Source organism: Carya illinoinensis, chromosome 1 (assembly GCF_018687715.1).
Source record: "Carya illinoinensis cultivar Pawnee chromosome 1, C.illinoinensisPawnee_v1, whole genome shotgun sequence".
Lineage (NCBI taxonomy): Eukaryota > Viridiplantae > Streptophyta > Magnoliopsida > Fagales > Juglandaceae > Carya > Carya illinoinensis.
Window position 1 is genome coordinate 2,035,334 of NC_056752.1, and position 21,634 is coordinate 2,056,967.

At 37.7% G+C, this 21,634-nt stretch overlaps 3 protein-coding genes across 4 annotated transcripts; 1 reads left to right on the forward strand and 2 right to left on the reverse strand.

Moving 5' to 3' along the window:
* Positions 1–5,435: 5,435 nt before the first annotated feature.
* LOC122305126 (phosphatidylinositol 3,4,5-trisphosphate 3-phosphatase and protein-tyrosine-phosphatase PTEN2A-like) lies at positions 5,436–11,732 on the reverse strand. Its single transcript, XM_043117460.1, has 13 exons — positions 11,567–11,732; positions 9,851–10,280; positions 9,543–9,644; positions 9,392–9,448; positions 9,144–9,209; positions 8,149–8,325; positions 7,946–8,032; positions 7,787–7,851; positions 7,629–7,705; positions 7,168–7,214; positions 6,907–7,037; positions 6,350–6,419; positions 5,436–6,208 (listed from the first exon to the last, which is right to left on the reverse strand). Exons 2-13 carry the CDS (start codon positions 10,277–10,279, stop codon positions 5,672–5,674), a joined length of 1,845 nt encoding a protein of 614 aa, XP_042973394.1. The 5' UTR covers position 10,280; positions 11,567–11,732; the 3' UTR covers positions 5,436–5,671.
* Positions 11,733–12,805: 1,073 nt separating this feature from the next.
* On the forward strand, positions 12,806–16,000 carry LOC122305147 (protein RER1A-like). 2 transcript variants are annotated; one of them, XM_043117483.1, is made up of 4 exons: positions 12,807–13,253; positions 15,135–15,315; positions 15,433–15,498; positions 15,576–16,000. In XM_043117483.1, the coding sequence occupies exons 1-3, from the start codon at positions 12,895–12,897 to the stop codon at positions 15,487–15,489; spliced, it is 597 nt and encodes a 198-aa protein (XP_042973417.1). In that variant the 5' UTR covers positions 12,807–12,894; the 3' UTR covers positions 15,490–15,498; positions 15,576–16,000. The 2 variants fall into 2 exon arrangements, with proteins under 2 accessions (XP_042973426.1, XP_042973417.1); XM_043117492.1 differs by having other exon boundaries at positions 12,806–13,253; positions 15,433–16,000.
* A 1,650-nt stretch (positions 16,001–17,650) lies between these two features.
* On the reverse strand, positions 17,651–19,581 carry LOC122305137 (UPF0481 protein At3g47200). The gene has a single exon (XM_043117472.1). The coding sequence runs from the start codon at positions 19,399–19,401 to the stop codon at positions 17,818–17,820; it is 1,584 nt and encodes a 527-aa protein (XP_042973406.1). The 5' UTR covers positions 19,402–19,581; the 3' UTR covers positions 17,651–17,817.
* Positions 19,582–21,634: the final 2,053 nt, after the last annotated feature.

The following is a 21,634-nucleotide window of genomic DNA, read 5'->3' on the forward strand; positions in this document are numbered from 1 at the left end:
CTTTCCCTTGTAGCTCGGGTTGAGTAACCTGCTCTACTTTATGTGCTAATATATCTAGTAATGACTGCCTTTTTCTTTTTTTTTTTATAAGCAACCTAGTAATGACTACTTACCAAAGCAGAAGGAGATATTATCCGCTTAACAATCATCATATGCCTCTAATTACTTCCGGTAAAAGAGATCTGATGGCTCTCCAAAGAGCTGAGTCCTTCCGTGAGGCCTGAATAAGAAAAGAATGAGACTGGTTTAAATATTTATCCCTGAAAAATGTTGCCCACTTTATGTGTATGTATATGCACTTTATTCATTGCATTGCGATCATGGTGGGAATGGTTCTCTCCTGCATCCATTTATGAAAGCAAGGACTAGGAGACAGGTATTCTTTGTTGAATCAACCCAAGTATGAAGGGCTGCACATGCACCGTTTTCTTTCTTGGTTGTATTAGGCACCAACTGCAGCCACCAACCATCTACCCATCCACCGAATTCTGCAGCAAAGATTGATCAACAAATGCTGCACCGAATTGAAGGCCATCTTGGTCAAGAATGGTGGCAATTTGTCCCCCATAATTTCTCCTATAAAAGGAGATGAATTGTGAAGAGAAAATGATCCTCACTGAGGTGAGAGATCAGGCAGAGGGCAGAGGGCGAAAATGGGTTCTGGGGAAACCCAGAACGGAGGCCATTTGAGAGAGATAGAGAGATGGTGTGAGTGTTTGTAAAATTGTACAAACATAGTGAAAAATCGAATTTCCGCTTCAGTGGACGTAGGCAGTTGCCGAACCACTTAAATATTGTCTCTATCTATTGTGGGTGTGATTTCTGGGCGGCCGGAGGCGCAACAAATGGTATCAGAGCTTCGGTTCGTGCTACCCAGAAAATTACAGTTGATCAAAATCAACTTTTGATCACACAAAAATGTTCCTCTCATCGAGACGGATCCGTAGCCGCAAACGGCGTCGAAAACGGATGTCGGAGGAGCCCGTACGCGCCCCTGGAAGTCGGAGAGTGCGATGCACGCGCCTCAGTCGCACTGGAGGAAGAAGACGAAGTGGGATACACGCGCCACGCGCCCCCACGCGCGGCTGGAGGAAGAAGACGCGTGGAACACACGGCCTCACGCGCCCCCACGCGCGGCAGATGAAGAAGACGCGTGAGTAACACGCGTCCACGCGCCCTCACGCGCGGCTGGGGTTGCAGACGCGTGCATGGCACGCGCTCACGCTCCCCCACGCGCACTCGGAGTACTCTGGCGCGTGTTGGACACGCGCCAGACGCGCCTCAGACGCCCTACTGCGGCGCGTGTGGTCACGCGCCAGAGAGATCTGGACCGTCCGATTTTCAGATCTTTGTTGGGCTAGAACTAAGCCATCCGGAGTCCGATTTCAACGATCAAATAGTGCTTTCCAACTATTTGGATTATTCCAGACTCATCCGTACGGTGGGAATGTCGAGATTCGCCATCGGTACTGTTGATCTGAACTGTCGATGCGTTGCAGATCATTTTGGGCTAGATCTATGCCAGTTGGAGTTCCATCGCGATGATCAAATAGTGATGTCAAACTATTTGGATTATTCCGGACTCATCCGTACGGTGGGAATGTTGAGATTCACCATCGGTACAGTCGATCTGAACTGTCGAGGTGTTGCAGATCATTTTGGGCTTGATCGTAGCCAGTTGGAGTTCCATCGCGATGATCAAATAGTGGTGGCAAACTATTTGGATCATTCCGGACTCATCGGTACGGTGGGATTGTTGAGATTCGCCATCGGTACATTTGATCTGAACCGTCCACGTGTTGCAGATCAGTTGTGGGCTTGATCGTAGCCAGTTGGAGTCATGATGGACTCATTGGTTTTGGGCTTAATTTAAGCCAGTTGGGATCGTGAAATTTGATGGAGCAAATTTCAGATCATTGGACAATGCTGATTAACTTGTTATATCAGCAGGTTTTGGCAGTCATACAACTCATGGAGCATATTGTTATTAAGAGGAGAACCGCATCGGATCTCGTTGTGGCTTTCTTTGAAAAGCCAGTTGCAAATAACAAAGTGCAGATGAAGCTTTGGTGTGGTAGTGTGGATACGTACAGTCTAAGGAGGTTCTGTCTAGGAGATTGGAAATTTTAAGTGTGTCCATTGTGACCCTCCAATCTTTCCTGGGAACTGACTTAGTGAGGTACTATTCATTTTTACGGTAAATTCATTAAAGCAATGTCAGGAAGTAAGGTTTCAAATCTTGTCAGATTTGAGGTGGAGAAACGGTTCAATTTCAGATAAGGCAGAAGGTACTATTGTTGCCCAATAGCATTTGGCGTTGTGGTCAAAAGGTTGGGAGGTCATGAGAATGACTATGAGTAATTCTGCAAAGAAGTCAAAATTGAAGTTTCTCAATGTAAGAGATCTTATCCTGGATGAGGAGGTGCGCAGAAGAGATTCTGGCAAGATTTCGAGTTGTTGGTCCTGAATGTTGATTGTAAGGACAGAGGCAAGTCAAGATCTGGACAACAGATGACTCGCTAGAAATTGTGGCAAGACAGGCCACAAGAGACTGCTAAAATGAGGAGAAAATTGAGAATGATGCTGTGAATATGGTGACTGAAGAAATACATGGCATTGCATTTCTTGCAGTGCACAATGCTGTTAAGGACAGCCTGATGACAGCAGTCATTCAGTAGTGTTTTCTCAAAGGCGTTGAAGGGCAAATCAATTCCGGAAGTCAACAGTGATACTAGCGACTGGTGAAACGGCTAGTATAAGGAGCAATTTCGGCAAGTGGCTCCAAGTCAATAAATGGAGATACTGCAGGTCCACAGGTTTACACACAACATTGGTTTGGCATTAATGCAGGGTGTGTGGTGGAAATTCATGTCGATGGCTGATGAACTTCCAGGAGAGCCAAACGTGGAAGTTACACCATAGTTTTCAGCAAGGTTATTTTCGACATGGGCCGAAGTGAAATGCTTGGAATTGGTTTATTCTAAGTGGATATGCTTTTATGGTGAAGCATGATAGCGGGAGCTATGAAGATCTTCATTGAGGTGGAGATTGTTGCTATTGTTGCCCAATAGCATTTGGCGTTAGAAGGTCACGAAAGATTAATTGGTCTTGGCTCGGGTTAATTGTCGTGTGAATTAGAGAAAGTAAAAGGAACCCAGTTTTACTTTTCTAAAGAAATCTTCCTAGACCACGACATGAAGTACAGGTGTGAGAGATGGGAACAAAACGTCAGATGTTCCAGGGATATCTACACCTAAAGAACTGCCAAGACGATCAGACCTCCATGGTGGTTACTACCTTAAAATGTATCCTGCTGAATGAAGGTAGTGAACTACGGTATGAAGAAAAATCTTGCAAGAAGGGAGATTATGCAAGTCGGAGACTGCACACAAGATGGACACATGCGACTGAAGATAGCAGCAGGATAAGGGGTCAGTCACCCAGATCAGAGATGAGACCTCAGCAACAGGTTCTCTGATATGTGTCAAGGTCTGTGCGAGACCATTGATTCCCAGTGCAGTGGGAGATGTGTTGCCCTATGTAGATGTGTTGATTAAGGGCATTGTACGTGATGAACTAAAGTTATGCATCACTTTAGTTAGTCTTCTAAGTTGAAGACATGAGCTGTAAAATTGTATAAGGGATCATGCTGGAGATAGAGCTCGGCATGTTGAGAACCAGTCTCCAAGTTGGAGATTGGTGTGATTGTAGGATTATGGAGCCTGGTTTTGAAAGCTGTAAAGGCACCAATCAGATTGTTCGCTCGGATGTGGCTAGAGCGAAGCAGATTGTTCGTTCGGATGAGCCTAGAGCGAAGCTCAGTTTGCTCAAGGTGTACATGAGTGCGGACTCATGGACTCGAGCAAAAGAAGAATCCTAGAGAGTTGAGATTGTGCAATTGAGCACTGGTAAATCTCCTCTGAAGAAAATCCCTTGCAAGCTCCGTGGATGTAGACGATGCTGATGCATTTGAAGATGCATTTGGAGAGGCATCTAGATATCCATTTGAAGACGTAGCTGAAGATGCATGTGATAGCGGATCTCTCATGGCTGACAAGCATTCCAAGAAAGAGGTGAATTCATTTGAAGAATGAATCAGTTTGCAAGCAGCCTGGTATGGCACACTTGGGTGGAGGGGGTGATTGTTGAATCAACCCAAGTATGAAGGGCTGCACATGCACCGTTTTCTTTCTTGGTTGTATTAGGCACCAACTGCAGCCACCAACCATCTACCCATCCACCGAATTCTGCAGCAAAGATTGATCAACAAATGCTGCACCGAATTGAAGGCCATCTTGGTCAAGAATGGTGGCAATTTGTCCCCCATAATTTCTCCTATAAAAGGAGATGAATTGTGAAGAGAAAATGATCCTCACTGAGGTGAGAGATCAGGCAGAGGGCAGAGGGCGAAAATGGGTTCTGGGGAAACCCAGAACGGAGGCCATTTGAGAGAGATAGAGAGATGGTGTGAGTGTTTGTAAAATTGTACAAACATAGTGAAAAATCGAATTTCCGCTTCAGTGGACGTAGGCAGTTGCCGAACCACTTAAATATTGTCTCTATCTATTGTGGGTGTGATTTCTGGGCGGCCGGAGGCGCAACATTCTTATCTTGCTAAGCATCCGAATCCACATGAAAGAGTCACATCAAGCACAGAAAACTGTCTGGTGGCAAAGAAAAGGTACGTACTTTTTCTTTTTAACACGATTCTTTCAACTTACCATTATGCCTGCCATCCTATTTTTGTGGGTTTTGCTATATACAAATACAGTTACGCACTAATCTATATATTAATATTGATTAATTTATATTTAAAATTTAAATTAACACTATTTTTAATAAAATATACTTTTTGACCAATCACATCATATTAGTGTACAAATTAGTACACAATTATGTTTGCAACTATATTTTTCCTATTTTTGTTGGGTTTTGTATTTTAAGAATTAGATTTTCTATTCAAAAATGAGTTTTGCTACATACAAGCACAGTCGCGCACTAATCGTGTACCAACACTAATTTATTCATATTTAAAATTTAAATTAACACTGTTTTCAATAAGGAAAAATATAGTTGTAAGCACAATTATGCACTAATCTGTGCACCAATGTGATGTGATTGGTCAAAAAGTAGATTTTATTGAAAACAGTATTAATTTAAATTTTAAGTATGAATAAATCAGTATTGGTACACAGATTAGTGTGCGACTGTACTTGTATGTAGCAAAACTCTTTCAATAAAATCTACTTTTTAACCAATCACATCACATTAGTGCACAGAGTAGTGTACAATTATGCTTGCAATTATACTTTTCTTTCAAAAATTCGAGTTCTAGTCATTTTGTCTATTTTTTGATTAGTTGCATCACTTTTTTTAATATAAAATAACTGATTTGGTTAATCATTTAAATAAAATGAAAAACGATTACGCAAAAATGACAATATAATAGAACTCCTTTCTATTAGTGGTGAAAGTAGATGTTTATTCCTGGAAATGTAGCGAAGTCATATTACAAGGCATTGGGAATTAAAATTGAAAAGAGAACGTATGGAATTCGATGAATATTCCTTGCCCCCTGACATTCATCAACTCCACGTTGTTACTTGAAAAAATTGTTCATGTACAAGTGCTTTTGACAAAGTTACAGCCAGCAGCGAAGCTCAATACTGCTTCAATCACTTTCAAAATCTTCTTCATCCCCAAAACTGAATACTGAAGCATCAGCAGCAATAGCTTTGATATCACTTGCCCCTGCTGAGTCCATGTTAGGGGTCTTAAGGCCGGAGCCAGGTTTCCCTGTTCCATCACTATCTGTTGCCGTGGAAGCAGTACTTTGTGTGGGTTCCTCGCTGCTCCTGAGGGAGAGCTGATCGGTTCTACGTGCCATATTACCGATTTCCTCTGCATTGGCATTGGTTACATGACCAGTTGCAGCAGATCTAGCTCCAGAAGTGGCATGATTTTGTCTGCTCTTTGAAGTACCATTCTCCTCTCCCTCGCTATCTGAGAACACATCATCGTTGTCGTCACTGCCAGAGACCTTACTTCTGTTGGAATTAGCTATAATCCCAACATTTGAAGCAGGAGGATAGTCTGAGCAACCATCAGATTGCTTGCTGACAGAATCCGCTTTCGACCTACTCAGTGAAGAACCATTGTAGTCTATCATCACAACTTCAACCTGGAACCCCGGAGACGGCAATTTTCTCTGGAAAGCATAGCCAACGGCTCATTAATAGACTGCTAAGAATGGGAAAGTGAAAGAACAGATATGGGATAAGAGAGAAAAGTGTACCTTATTTACTTACAGAATAAAGTAAAAGCAATATCAGAAAAGAATGTCATTTACCTTATCGAAACCATCAAGATCAGAGGTGTTCAGCATTTTTCTGTTTTCCGTCATTGTTGTATTTAACCAACTGAAACAAAAATCCCCAAAAATCAAGTAAATGAAACACATTTTTTATAGGTATCCCTATACAAAAAGAGTTCATGCTATTTCCACATCTTACCAGAACACAAAAAAAGAAAGAAAAAACTAAACATTTGGATTTTAAACGTTTTATTTAAAAAATGATGTTCTTAAAATCAACAACGAAAAAAGTAAGGAATTTCTTCTATTTTTTGGTTTTTGCTGATGATCTTCGAACCAAATGATCGAAGGTCAGATCACAGGTCTCATCCTGTAAGGATACACCTTTTAATTGCACAGAGGGCATGCTGGCACAGGGAGCCCTACGTTTCAAACTGTCAAGGAGAGAGATTCCTAAGGTTAGGGAAACTTTAATTGTTTGGCCAGAACGAAAACACAACCCACAGGGGCAGGGAGGGGGCAGATGAAATCGAGTTTACATTCATACCAAACTAGTAACAACGATTGTGAAAGGAAGGCAGTAGTATACAGACCAATAGAAATTTCCTTGGTGGTCATGAAAATGAATTTTGAAGTCCCCCACCAACTCTGTCAGACCAGGCTCTCCTGGTAGAGCGAAGACGACAATCCCTTTCTTTGATGCACTGATCCAGAAATCTTCTGGCTGCAAAAATGAATTGGTGGGCTCATATTAGAAATTTGATTGATTAATTAAGCATGTGATCCTAAAAGATTGAACTAACAAAAAAAAAAAAAAATCCATTAGAGGGAGACCAGATTAAATAAACATTCACCATTAGATCCTTCGTTTTTGGATGCTTTCTTGATGAGAACAGAATTCCTGTGGATTATGGAAAAGTACCATGTCAAAAAGAAAAAAATAATGCAAGTGAGATGAAAACAATGAATATGCAAAAAGGTCCCTTTCTCCGAGAATGGCAACAGATAAAAGATGGAAAGTGAGATGAAAACAACGGAAATAAGATTCACTAAATTGAAGGCACTTCTAAAGACCTATCCCTATTTTCATGAACTTTTAACTCCTAAAACGAGTTGACAATTATAAAAGGTCCATGTTCTCTGCAAACAACCAAACATCATAACTTTACTCGGTTCAAGAAATGAAACTTGACAATACACATACAACATAGAGTCTCTACCATATATTAATATATGATACATTCTTTTGTAAGTATCTTTAGATATAACTAATATTGCAAGGAAGAGTACAATGAGCCATAGCTCAGAAACATACCACTGTGATTGGAGATGGTAATGGAGGGCCTAACCCAATAAGGACACTTGTGTAGCCGAAATCCCCTTAGCATGCACCTGCATAATTTTTATTTTCAGTAACCCTTTGAAGATAAAAAGAAAAAAATTAAGCATCATGAGAGAAAATCGGGAGGATACCTACGCGCAGGCTGAATTTCACCATTGAAGTATGTTAAGACACGCTCAAAATATTTGACATACCTCTGGGAAAATCAGAAAAAAACTAAATTATTAGAAAGATGTAAAGAAGATCAACCCTTGAAAAGATAACAGCATTCTCTAAAACAATGGACTGACAATCTGACTTGGTAGAACCAGACCCTTCCCATCAATGCATCTTTTCTGGTTGTAGTAATCAATGGCCTCCTCAGCTGTTGGGAAGAACTGCAGAGAGATATCAAAACAAAATAATAATAGTAAAAGAAGCAATGAGATACAGGACAACTGTTTCCATGATACAAAACTGAAAACATTTAAAGTGGCCGACCATAAGATCCAACCTTAAGGAACAAGAGAAGGCTACAAATCATCAATCCAGTCCTCGCCATACCAGCTTTACAGTGAACAACTACAACATTCTGAATGTCTTCCTTCAACCATGAATATGCACTTTGACAAAATGATTTTATGAGGTGGATAGGAGGACAATTATGGTCATCGAATGGGAAGCTCGCCACCTGGAAAATCTCCAAACAAATCAGAAATTGAAGAAGCTTACATGCCCAAATAATTCATGGACAACATACAGCCTCAATAACCTAAATCTGTCTATTTATAGCACATTCTTAATTGGTTAACAACAACTAAAGGAAGACAGAAGTGTCATTTATATTTCTTCTTCTACTTCTTCTTTTGTGTTTAAATCCCTGTGACATTTAATGTTTTCTATAAACATAAATTACTGGTGGTCAAGCAGTATAATGAGCACATTTTTGTACTTTGTACTTTGTATGCTCAGAATGTATTTAGACAGTCAAACCACCAAGTGGAAACTAACTCTACTTTCACGTTCATTTCAGGTATTCTGAATATGAATCTTATCTTACATTATACAGATACCTTCAACTTTGATAACTAATACAAAGAAAGAAATTGAGAGTTAGATGAAATCCTTTTATTTATAATCTTGAATGTACTGAACACTAATAGTGGGAGCAAATGAACTATAATGTCTACGATATTTTTCTAGCTTTAATCAATATACTAAATAGAATTTGTAGTTCACATGTTGCACGAGGACCAGGATATCATCTTTAAAACTATTCATTGCAAAGAGTATATAATCAACCACTAATATTGAAAACAAAGAAAAAACGTCAAGGTCTGATATCTGCACAATAGACACGAGAATGCGGACTTCAAATTCTTATGATATAAATTGAGCATTTGACCTTAGTATTTTGTTTAGGCTCTGACATTGACGTTGAACATAATGATAATATTTTTGTACGAACATGATGGTAATACCAAAATGCAATATAGATTAAGGCTGTACCTTCCCCTCAAATAGTGATGCATCATACAACCTCTCTGAACAAAGATTGTAGACTTTATATTTTCCCTGCATGTGAATGGAGGAATTTTGATAACACAAATTTGGAAACCAGAAATAGGCAAATCATATTTGAAGTTCAAATTTTATGGTTACCAACAGTTAACTTTTTTCCTAGAAACAATAACTAGATACCCAGCCATTGCACATGGTCGGAAATTTCCAACCTCAAAAACTAAACCATGTTTTACCTTGTGGTGAGTTTCAAAAAACTTGATCACTTCTTCCATATGATTCCGATAGAATCCCTGCACCATATTTTTTTCAGTTAATTTTTTGTCCCAACAATATAGATGAACTTGCCTAATTTAACATCAAATACAAAGCACATAAGTATTTTACCTCAAAATATCCAAAAATCCCAGAGCTTAAATCACCAGCAGGGAATCCCATAGCAATTATATTCTCGGTGATATATGCCATGTCCAAATCAAATCCTCCCTCCTGTAAATCAGGTATAGAATCTCTTTAAATCAGTGACATTTTTGGTCCAGACATATTTTGTGGAAAAAAAAAAGGAGTATTACAAAGATAGTACAGGACAATTGAATTAAAGTTACCTGAGTAATAGAAGATATTCACGACCAAGTTATCATTTAGCACTATAAATGAAAAAGAAAATCAACATAGGCAATAGAATGGTGAGCTACCATGTATCTTCGTTTGTTTTGAGAGACAATATGACGTGCTTTGACTTGCATAGCCTTCACTGCGCTCCGGGATGAGTCAACCAACCCTTTTGTGAATGATTCAAGAACGCCAGATTGGGCAGTTTCTGTCACTCCTTCACTATTCTCTGCTGGTATGTTTGCCACTGGACTGATCCGGAATCCTAACCCACTAGTGAAACGGGCAAATGTTGATGTCCCAGCATTTCCATTTTGAGAGTCCTCTTGTGCTGCCCCGAAGGAATGCGGAAATTTCAGACTTCTAGTCCAAGATGATATCCCAGAAGAAGATGAAATAGATGGTGTTTGATTTGCATTACTATCTTGCAGAGAGACAGGAGCAGCAGAATGTTCAACATCAGAGGCTGTACCCAGAGGTTGAGATGATGAGTCAGCAGATTCCGGATCCATTCTGAAAACGAAGGCCATAATTAAATCAATCCATGCTAAATAGAGGCTCAACCATGGAGCTTGTAAACTTAATATAAACAAATTGGGATTCATTAGTCGATAAAACTTGAGAGGAAAAGAAAAGATTAACCAGCTAGTAGCAATTTACATGAAAGATAAAATTATAGATTTCAAATATATCATTGTGCACAAGGCATGCTCAACAGATTTCAAATATATCATTGTGCACAAGGCATGCTCAACTATGGTTGTAATTTGTAAATGAGCCAAGCTGCCATGCGGTTATCCTCAACAGCTTCTGCGAAAGTTTTGCATGGGCAAGCATGTAGCAATCTAATTCAAAATAGTTATTCTCATAAAACTGAGTTACCAACATCCTACACTCAACCTCGAAATTTTGAAATAAGGATACGGCAACAAAATTCTAAATTAACCAAAATGATTAAAAAAGATAAATCCAATCAACAGTATCGGGTGAATAATAGCTGTACAGTGTACAGCGTAGTGATATAACATCATCAGATGATGTTCACCTTTTTACATAGCGTAAGCTTTTGAAATAAATGAAGATTCCTTTAAATTATGCATGTGCTAAAGCAAAAGTATGCGACAAACAAAAGTTGGCAAGAAAAGGGATTTTAGCAGTTTTTCTCAAGAAATGGGCGCTATGTAGATACATACCTATCATGTAACATTTATATTATTCCCATGTACTTGGGCCATGCCTATTATTCTCACCATTAATTTCCTTATTTAGCGATGAAAAAATGAACCATTTATATTACATAATATTTACTTGCCAAAAATAAATAAATAGCACAATGAACTTCTAAGCATCAAACTACTTAAGGAATCAATCGTTAATACTTTATACCAAACACAATGGCAGGAATAATGAGTAAGCAATTTAATGAAAAGGACCATATATTCTGTGGACTGTTTCCCGTTTGAGAAAAAAATTAATTGTACCTCACATTTAAAATTTAATCGGCGAATTGACCAATTAAGTGTACAAATATGTCATCTTTTCAAATCCTCGAACCAAAACCCACAAATTCAATTGAAGCTTATCGTTTCAATCTCATTTGGCCAAATAAATAGATTTACAAAACGAAACAATGAGATCTGGCAGGGGAAAAAAAAAGATTCAAAATTTCGTAAGAAAATCCACAATGTGATAAGAAAATCCACTCAATTGCATTACGAATCTACGAGTATATGCGGATAGTGAAACGCGTTCGTAAACGTAAACGACCATACTGAGCAAAGGGGTTTGAGATCATTTACCAGACGAAATGCAGTCGTGCTCGGGTTGACGGAGGATCTGGGAGTGGGTTGAAGAGGTACAGCGGCGATTTCTGAGAGTGTGAAGCTTTGGTAGAGACAGAAAAGAGAATAAGCAACAATTGCAGGCGGTAGCCGTGGCCCGTGGTTAATAACAGTGAGTCGCCGCGTTAAATGGTTTTGACCATTTATAAGCCATTTAAACATTCGAAAAATTGGTCTATAAAAAAAAAAAAAAAAAAAATTAAAAAAAAAAAAAAGGAAAAATGTAACTATTATTTCATTGGGATATATCAACCTTTGTAGTTTTGAAAAGAAAAAAATTATTATATGATAATTTTGTATACACTTTACTTATTCTATCTTTAATTTTATATTTTATTTTTAATATAAAAGTTTTGTTACATACAAGCACTTTTATATACTCTTTACGTATTTTATTGATGTGATTAGATAAATTAACTATTTTATATTAAAAAAGAAAGCAATCAATCACATTAATAAAATTCACAAATAAAGTTTGAATATATAAACAAAATTATAACCATTTTAAACGAAATATTCAAAAGATTATTATTTTGAAAAAGAATTACATCTTAGAACACTATGAAATTCATATGTTCTTGTAATTCATAGCATTTTCTCATATAAGAAATTATATCTTGAGGAAGAAAAATCTCCATTAGTATCCCTAAAAATAATTGTTATATCTTTTTTACATTGGTATTTACCAGTATTTTCTAAAGATAAATATAGTTTTAAGATCTATAAATCTATTATATTCTAGTTAAAAAAAGGTAGAATTCACAATACAAAAATACGGATATTATATATTTTAAAATTGTATAAATTATTTCACATATATATATATAGAAAAAATCTATTTAAAAGTCTTATCTTTTACATACTCAGCATATTGCTGATGTTGAAATTTTATACATTAACTATGCTAAAAAATTATTTATATTCTGATTTTTTAAAATTACATAGTGGTGTCCTAAACGCACTAACTTATAAGAAATAAATGGTGTTTTGATTAGGGTTTTTTTAAGAAATAATTTCAACTTATTTACTTGCTTAATAAAAGTCAAACACCAAAGGTCTTTCATCTTTGAGGTAGTTACTTGTAAAATGATCCACCCGGATAATCCGATCCGGCCCAAGCTGGCACGTACGGAGCTTGAGTGTTGCAGCAAGTGTCCGAAAGTCTTACAATGCCACAACTTATAAAAGGGGCAACAATAAATTAAAGAAAATATGTATTGAAAAAACAAAAATAAAAATCGCATCCAACCGCAACGAAATCGATCGCAGTAATTAAGTCCAATCAAATGGAGGGGGCACCGGCCGGCGGCGATGATGTCACTCCGGCCACGGCTATCTCCCGGTGGAGTTTCAGAGTGTCGCAGCGGTACCAGCATCTGCTCGACAAGTCGACTCCGCACATGCTCAACCGCTGGATCGCCTTTCTCTTTGTCGCCTCGGTCTACGTCCTCCGCGTTTACCTCATCCAAGGGTTCTACATCGTTTCGTACGGCCTCGGAATCTACATTCTTAACCTCCTCATAGGGTTTCTGTCTCCCCAGGTGGACCCCGAGATCCAGAACCTCTCCGAGGGGCCCTCGCTACCGACACGTGGCTCCGATGAATTCCGCCCCTTCGTTCGTCGGCTCCCAGAATTTAAGTTCTGGTGCGTCGCCGTTTTCATTTCTCCCCCTATCATTTTGCTTTGACTTGTATGTTTTGATCGTTTCCAGGGCTTTTAACCGTGGTTCATAATATTGGTAGCTATATATATCTATGTGCGGGGATTGGAGTTTGCTTCTTGATTGGTAATTGTAGGTACCGTGCAAAGTTTATATTGCGAAAGTAGGTTAGTTGGGATATCCAATCATTCCCTGAAACTACCAGGGATTAGTTAGATTCGGATTCTTTGTGGGTATGATATCTGCAAAGGGGATTGCAAGCAATATTGGATTTTTTTTTTTTAAAAAGAAAAGAAAAGAAAAGAAATAGAAATTGGTTCTTTCAATTTGATTTTATTGATTGCTAGATGCGTGTGGAGAAGACGTTGATAATCAGTGTATGCATTATATTTATGAGTTTTGCTACATATAAGCAGAGTCGCACACTAATCTGTGTAACAGTACTGATTTATTCATACTTAAAATTTAAATCAACACTGTTTTTAATAAAATCTATTTTTTGACCAATCACATCATATTAGTGCACAGATTAGTACACAATTGTGTTTGCAACTATATTTTTCCAATATATGTGTGCACTTGTCGATGGTTATGGTTAGCAAGTGGTTCAAAGTGAGAGGTTAGCGTGCATAGCATAAAAACGAACTTGATTAGCAACAGATTATTCATGCAAAACAAGGATGTTTGGTTAGGAATCTGATTTGTTCTATTTCCGTTTGTGCTGATTGATCTACAAGAACTACATATGGGTTATCAAAGCATAAAAAGTTGCATATCGAGTGTTTAATCTTCCTAATATGTTAGACCATAAATTAAATTATTAAATTTTCTTCTTCCCATGGGAGTCAGACTATCACAATTTTTTTATTTTTTTTTATTTTTTGTTAATATCGGGAACCTCTCCAAGGCAGAGCCATTCGGACCCACTCCTACAGAGTAAACTCTGGTCCTGTGCACCGCACCCTCAAAAGTACCTATACGGAATTGGTTAAATCGTTGGCTTTTCACTAGGAGTTGTGGCCCAAAATGATTGTTTGCACCCATGAGGTGTTCAACTTTGGACCTTGAAGGGAGTGATATCCCAAGACAAAGGCTTTTACCACTTGGCCCAACCCCTTGGGGTTAGTCAGACTCTCATTAATAAATCGGTCTAACCTGTAGATTATTCACTTGAAATGGTGAAGTGTGGAGTTAGGTTTCAAATTTAGAATTTCTGCTTTAATTTTTTTGATCGATAAACAAAATTTTATTGAGTTTAAAGTAGACAAAATGCATGAGTATATGGAACATATACGAGAGCGTCACCTATATATTCGAGTTTAGCAATACAAGGAAGTCATGAAAAGATATTCCATTAAAATCAATCAATTACAATCAACCAATGGATTGAAAAATAAACTTCTAAGCGCTTCCATTGACCACTCTTGATCTTCAAAGCTTCTTGCATTCCTCTCCCTCCAAATACTCCACCATAGACAACATGTATTAATAAAATGTTAAATCAACATTTGTGGAAAAAATTGAAGCCGATGAGAAGAAATGTATTTAATCTTTTTTATTTATATTCTAACATTAATGAACTTATAGTATTATAGTACACTAGCTTGTTTTTAGTCGGATGGTTACACAATGGGCAATAATTCCAATGTTATTCTGCCTCTTTTATTTGTCAGGGTGCTTTTTAGGTAAGCATTCTTAGGACCAATGCTCCAACTTATGCTCTTAGACTAAAATATATTTTTATGATCATGGAAGTATTTGTCTATGATGCTGTCATTTTCGTTTTGTATTGGTAAATCACTTAAACGGGCCACTATTCTTGATTGTTCTGTGTACTGAAGTTCCCTTGTTTTCCTCCTTGGAAGGTACTCTATCACAAAGGCATTTTGCATTGCTTTTGTGATGACATTTTTCAGCGCATTTGATGTACCTGTGTTCTGGCCAATACTGCTTTTCTACTGGCTGTCACTCTTCATTCTCACCATGAGGCGACAAATAACACACATGATTAAATACAAATATGTTCCATTCTCACTTGGAAAGCAGGTATCTAAGGACCCATCTTACTTGGAGTTTAGACCAACATGGTTTGTAGGCTTGTGTGTTAATTGGAATTGTGTTGTTGGTTTTAACAATATGTTCATTTTATTTTACTTTTCATAGCGGTATGATCAAAAGAGAACATCTTCAACTGAAAGCTCAAGCCTATCTACAGATTGATTGATTCAGGTAGATTGAATTGTATTTGCTTCTTTTACACTGCACACACCATCTTCCTCAATTTATTCTGCCTTGTTGTGACACAGTGGAAACTTTCGGAGAATGTGTTAACAACTAGATTCAGCGCCATGGATGATCATTCATTTTCCCTTGATTTTTTCCAAGCTTCTGTATGCCTCCTGGAAATCTATTGTTGGGGAGATGAAGTAGTTCATGAAATCCTTTTTCCCTTTTGCTCATAGTATAATTATCCTCATGTATAGAAGGCACTTGCTACATTCCCGTTGCTGAGATTTTTAAAATCTAGCGGCATATGTTTCACAGAGCCTTCGTTGTGAGGAATGAGTCTAGCTTCGCAATTGGGCTAATTCAAATTTAGATTAAACTGTACTTTTTTCCCGCATTTACTTGGAACTTCCCTTTGCTTATTATGCAGTGCACTTTCAACAGTATGCTTACATAAATTTTCTTAGCTATTGGATCGTATTCTTAAGATCTATTGTGAGGATTATATTGGAGGGCATCTTCTCTGCCTTATTGTTGATGTATGCTGTATTTGTAGTTAATTGGCTTTATCGAAGTTTTGTATTGGAGTAATTCTACTCTTAGGCCGGGCTAGATGTATACACCACACACTAATGATGCGGCAAACCGGTTTATTTGAAAACGGTCTAATGCTTGAGAATCGAGTTCCCTCTCTGCCCTACCCCCTCCCTCCTTTGCCCTCCCGCCTCCCTGCTGAATCCATCTTCTCCCCCCTCCCTCTGCACGGTAACATTCTCAATTTCTCAGACTTAAAACAATGGAGGAAATGATAACAACAAAAAATTTTGGATCTAGGAGACACTGCACAAGACTGCAACATCAGAAAGCAACAAATTTCAGCAATATCAAGTAAAAAATGTCGATTTCTCTCTATTGAAGTTGCCTCAGGGAAAGCTTTTCTCTCTCTTTTTTTTAAAGCTACATTGTCGTCGGAACTCTCTTTTCAAAATTAGTAGTTGCTACCTGACCCATCATCCTTTTTTTCACTCAAGTTCTACACTGCACTGCTCCTGTGCATTGCATTTGCATGTGTGTATTTGTGCTCATGCGACTCAGATCGACAAAGCATCAACTTTTTAATTTAATTTTTTTCACTCAACTCTATTTGTGCTCATGCGACTCAAGCATCAACTTTCTTCAACTCAGATTGCAGAGAAATGTGGGTGTTTTCTATGTTCTTTTTAGAAATTTTTTAGAGAGAGAGAGATTGCCATAGAGTGAGAGGTTGGGTATAAAAGAGCACTTTTATACCAGAGCAACACAACAACCTGCTGAATCTAAGCTTCTTTGGTCGATTGGAGTTGTCGGCAGTGAAAGGTTGTGGCAGATGTACTGCAACATGGGTGGAGGTGCGAATCATGGAGGGAGAAGTGGGGAGGAGAAATTTGAATTAGTGATTTGGGGAAAATGTGGAAAACGTGGGGCGTAGACAAAACGAATCGTTTAACTGTAAAAAAATAAAATAAAATAAGCCAGCTCACCTTTGTGTGGTGTTGGAGACTAAAAGGGCCTAAGAGAATTACTCTTTGTATTGTGTTTGTAATGCTCAAGTGTAAGAAGTCCTTGCATGATTTATTTCTCGTTTCCGGCCTGATGTCATTCCTTTATTATTAACCAAGTAAATGCAAGTTTTTCACGGGATATAGTTGAACTGGGTTAGCCTGTTGGTCATGGCTATAATGCGCTCAATCTATATTGGAGTTGGATTAATAACGGAACCGCACACGTTTATAAATTTTTTATACTATATATTGGAATTTCAGCATAGTCTCAATCAATTGTCCGGGATTGACTGTTGCACGTAAAACGTTGTTTCTTCAAAATCTTCGCTAATTATGTGCCAAGTAATTCTCCGTAGTTTATGAGATAGATGGCTTTAGAATCCAGCAGCTTTTTGTAGGTTCACCTATAAGGAACACGAACTGTGAAATTGTTGGAAGTGTGTGAATAGCAGGTAATACATCATCGGGGTAGGTTTGAGTTACGTAGAAATGAACGTGATTACGTGAAGCCAGCCTCTATTAAAACATGCTTTTGATTACGTATTCTGGTGTTTTAGCTCGCTCGGTTAATGCATTGATTATTCACCCCTCAAAATTGCCACAAACGTAGAAGATAGGTGACTGCTTGGTTGAAATTTATTTGGCAACCAAATTTCAATATTGAGACCTCAGTAAGTATCTCTGCAAACCGAGACAAACACATTCAAACATCTGGGTATTCATTATCCGGACTCTTTTAAGAAAAAACTCAAACCAAAGACCAAGCTTGGACTCACCCGATTCACCTTGGCTTGTAATAGCCATATATTCCGTAGAAAGTCTGTCCAAAAGTAAGCAGCAGCAAGACAACAGCAGCAACTAATGAGAGAATGGCCCAAGGATTGCTGAAATAATTATGCTTCAAACTCGCACACCAAGTATTCCACTTACGGTTGTAATACCGATTTACATTCTCGGACAGACTAGAAAGGTAACTGTCATTGATGTCAAAAACCACCTCTTGACAGATGCGGTTGAAGAGATCAGCAACTTCGGCATCACTGCCGAGCCAGTGCTCGATTATTCCGTAGTAATGGAGGTAACTCACATCCTGATGAGAGTCGATCAAGTTGTCCATGAAAACAATATATGAGGTAATGTCATTGCTGCAATCAAGATGACACTGCTCAAAGGCAATCAGGTTGAGAAAAAGCGACTTGGTACCATCGTGGATCAAGAGCCGAGGGATTTGGAGAATTCCATTCTTGAATTTTATATCCCAGAAGCGATCTGTTCTCCTTTTGGTAAACTTGATTCCAGCCTCCTTGAGTTCTGCAACACAATGTATCAATTGCTGCCTTCGTTTATCTGCAACGCGATTTCCATGAGACCATCTCTTGATCCAAATCCTGGGTTCCGGTTGAGGCCCTGTGCGCAAAAGACTTCGTCGGAAAACATCAAGACAATGAACACAACCTTGATCTGATAAAGGGTCAAAGGTGGTCGGATGTCCAAGCGATGACTCCAATTTGTTCCTATCACTTTTTGACATTGGTTCATCTGTGGGCATCAAGGGGTCGAAGAACTGGAGGGTTAGCTGGGCTACAAGTCCTTTCTGGTCTGGGTAGCCTAACTGAATTCCGAGAAGGCGATCAAGAATAAAGAGTGGAAGCTGATTCTCCAGCATTATCATATCTCTCTGAATTGAATGCATTGAGCCACGCATTGCAAAGATGGGGTCGTTACGAGGGTACCCCAGTTGCTTGAATCCTTCAGCAGCACCCCGGAAGAGCTCAAGCACAAAGCAACCATCTAGCACCATCATTTCTACGAATTCATTGCTGCTAAGAGAGATCGATCCTTCGTAACAGGTGCGGGCTTTTTCTTCAAGTTCTATTACAGCATCAAGATAGACTTTAACGTCATGGTTCGTACGCTTGAGGACATGGTGAAGGGCACGCCATTTGTGGCGATCCATTTGGCGTAAGCGTCTCTTTCCTTGGTGGTAAGGCCCCAAGGAAACGATCTGGGGAACATAAGCTTTGTCATCGCCTTCTCGTAGGTAGTGAGGGATTCTGTAAATGCAGAGCTTTGCCCATGAGCCTGCAACATCGTCTTGACGCGCTTGCTCAAGCTTTTCCTTGATAGATATCACCCATTCAGAATCTCTTGGATTGTCGTCTTCCTCTTCATAATTTTCACCATCATTTGGTCTTACCACGATTTGCAGAGATTCTGATGGTTCCTGCTGTTGTTTCTGCAGCAGCTCCCTAGTTTGTCCTGGAAATCCCTCAGGCGTTGTTGGTACCCCAGATTCTAAAGCTTCTCTGAGTTTGAGGGTGATCAGGTACCAACTCAAGTGCTCCTTGGTGAACACAGCCACCATCTTTTTGGTGAAAATCCTACTCTATTTCTGGGTTTGGTTTGGCTTGTCTTGGCTTTGCTTAAGAGGTGCCTTTCTAGCAACTAAAAGCACGATTGAAATGTTTATTATTCCTAAAGAAATAAAGGAGATGCCCAGTTTTAATTGGCCTGCCCCCACATGGACCCCTTTGTTTTGGAACAGCAATTTCTAGACAATTTTTAGCTGTAGTGGTTTATTCCTCCTTTTTTAAAGTTTTATATCCATCCATTCCCCAATGTTTGATTGTATCTCTTTTATGACCGGATTCTAAGGCAATTGCTCAGAAGGAAGGAAAAACTAAAAAATCAAAGGCAAGTAATTGTGAACTGCCTGAAAAGTCACTTAATGATATTTAGGGGCATCCGAAGGAAATGGATTATGTCAATTTAACGAGAGAGACCCATTAATCTCTCCAATACAAGATTAGTTTCGCGTGAAAGCATTGCTAATATGATTCAACAAATAATGTGGGGATTAGTGAACAAAATATCAAGTTCCAAAGATAGACAAGCGAAGTGAGTATTGAGTTATATATGGTTGTCTAACTTTTTGAAGAGTAAGGCTACTTATCATTCATTTTCTCATCATCATCTCATCATTACATAATGTGAGATAAAATGATCGGAGACTATTTGTTATGCTTATGACGTCAAACAAAATAACGATTATTCTGTAAGTTAGTTTCAACAGATAATTCACAGTAAAAAATACAAAAGAATCACCCAAAAACATAGAGAAACATTTTTGATGTTCAATTCAAAATTATCAAATCAAAAAATGTCGAAAATCGGCCCACAAGTCTGGTTGTATAGCTAAAAATCGTCTTTATCAGAATTTTACCAAAAATAGTAAACTCTCAACAATTATGCCAAAATTAAATACGTAATAAAAGAATTAATCTTTCAAAAATCTAACCCAAATCAAGTTCAGAATCACTTCTTAAACAATAAATAAAATGTTACCATAAAAGGAAAAAAATCATTAAAAATAGTGATTCGGAAGAGAAAATAGTGGATTTTGACCTCGAAAAAGATATGCACCAAGCAAAACTGAGTGGCCATGATGTGCGCATTGAAAATAACTTTCTAAATTGGGGTCATATGTGCTGTTTTGATACCTGCAGTCAAAGTTATGACCAAAATATCGAAATACATCCAAAACTGCGTCAATTAGGAAGATTACGATTACCTACCATCTTGGTGCTAATCTACCAACTCAAGATATCTTAGTGCCATCAACGTGTTATCTAACAACTCAGCATCATTTGACTCGGATTCTACTACAATAGCTTCAATTGTGAACTTATTATTTAATATCACATCATGAGATAATGAGAAAATTGATGATGAATATATTTTTTCTTTTAAATTTAATAGAATAATTCTACATATAACTATGAAGTGCGTAAAGATAACGTAAACGTTTTGAAAATGAGTGGAGTTTACTATTAAAAAATTAATCTTTTCATGTAAATTTCATATTTTATTCACTTTTTTTAAAACGATTACGCAACAGTTATATAATTTACAATCACAAATATCTTTTCTCAATTTAATTAGAAAATTGAGGCAATTTAATAGTAGCTTATGAATGGCAACTAATATTCAAGAAATGATGTGATAATATGATTATTATTAAGCATCCTGGCAGGACATGGTTGACCACTGAGAAAGATATCACATTGCAATTTTGCAAAACAAAACAAATGAAAAAATTTCTTTTTTTTGTAAAGAAGTTTCATGATTTAGCATAATTTGAGAAATTAAATCGATAAGAAAATACATTTATTTTTAAGAATTTTGTTTATTTTGAAACAATTTTTTTAAAAAATAAAATAAAATTACATAATCTATCAATTGTTGTAGGACAGAGTCCCAGACGGAATACTAGAAAAAAGTAGCAGTGACAAGATCTCTTTTTATTATATATTATTATTATCGAAATTATGTAAAAAATTATTTTCTAATAATATATTTTACTTTAAATCGACAAGATCTCAATCTTAATCCCAATAAACTAATCTCTTCATTCTCTCTTCCCTTTTCAATCGCGGAAGGGTTGCTTAGGAAAGGAAAGTGGCCCGATAGTTACTGCTTTATTTGAAAGTTCAGTAATTTTTTTATTTAATGGTTAAAATAATAATTTTTAATATATTGATATATTTTTTAAAAATATTTAAAAATAAAAAAAAAAATATGAATAAAAAAATTAGATA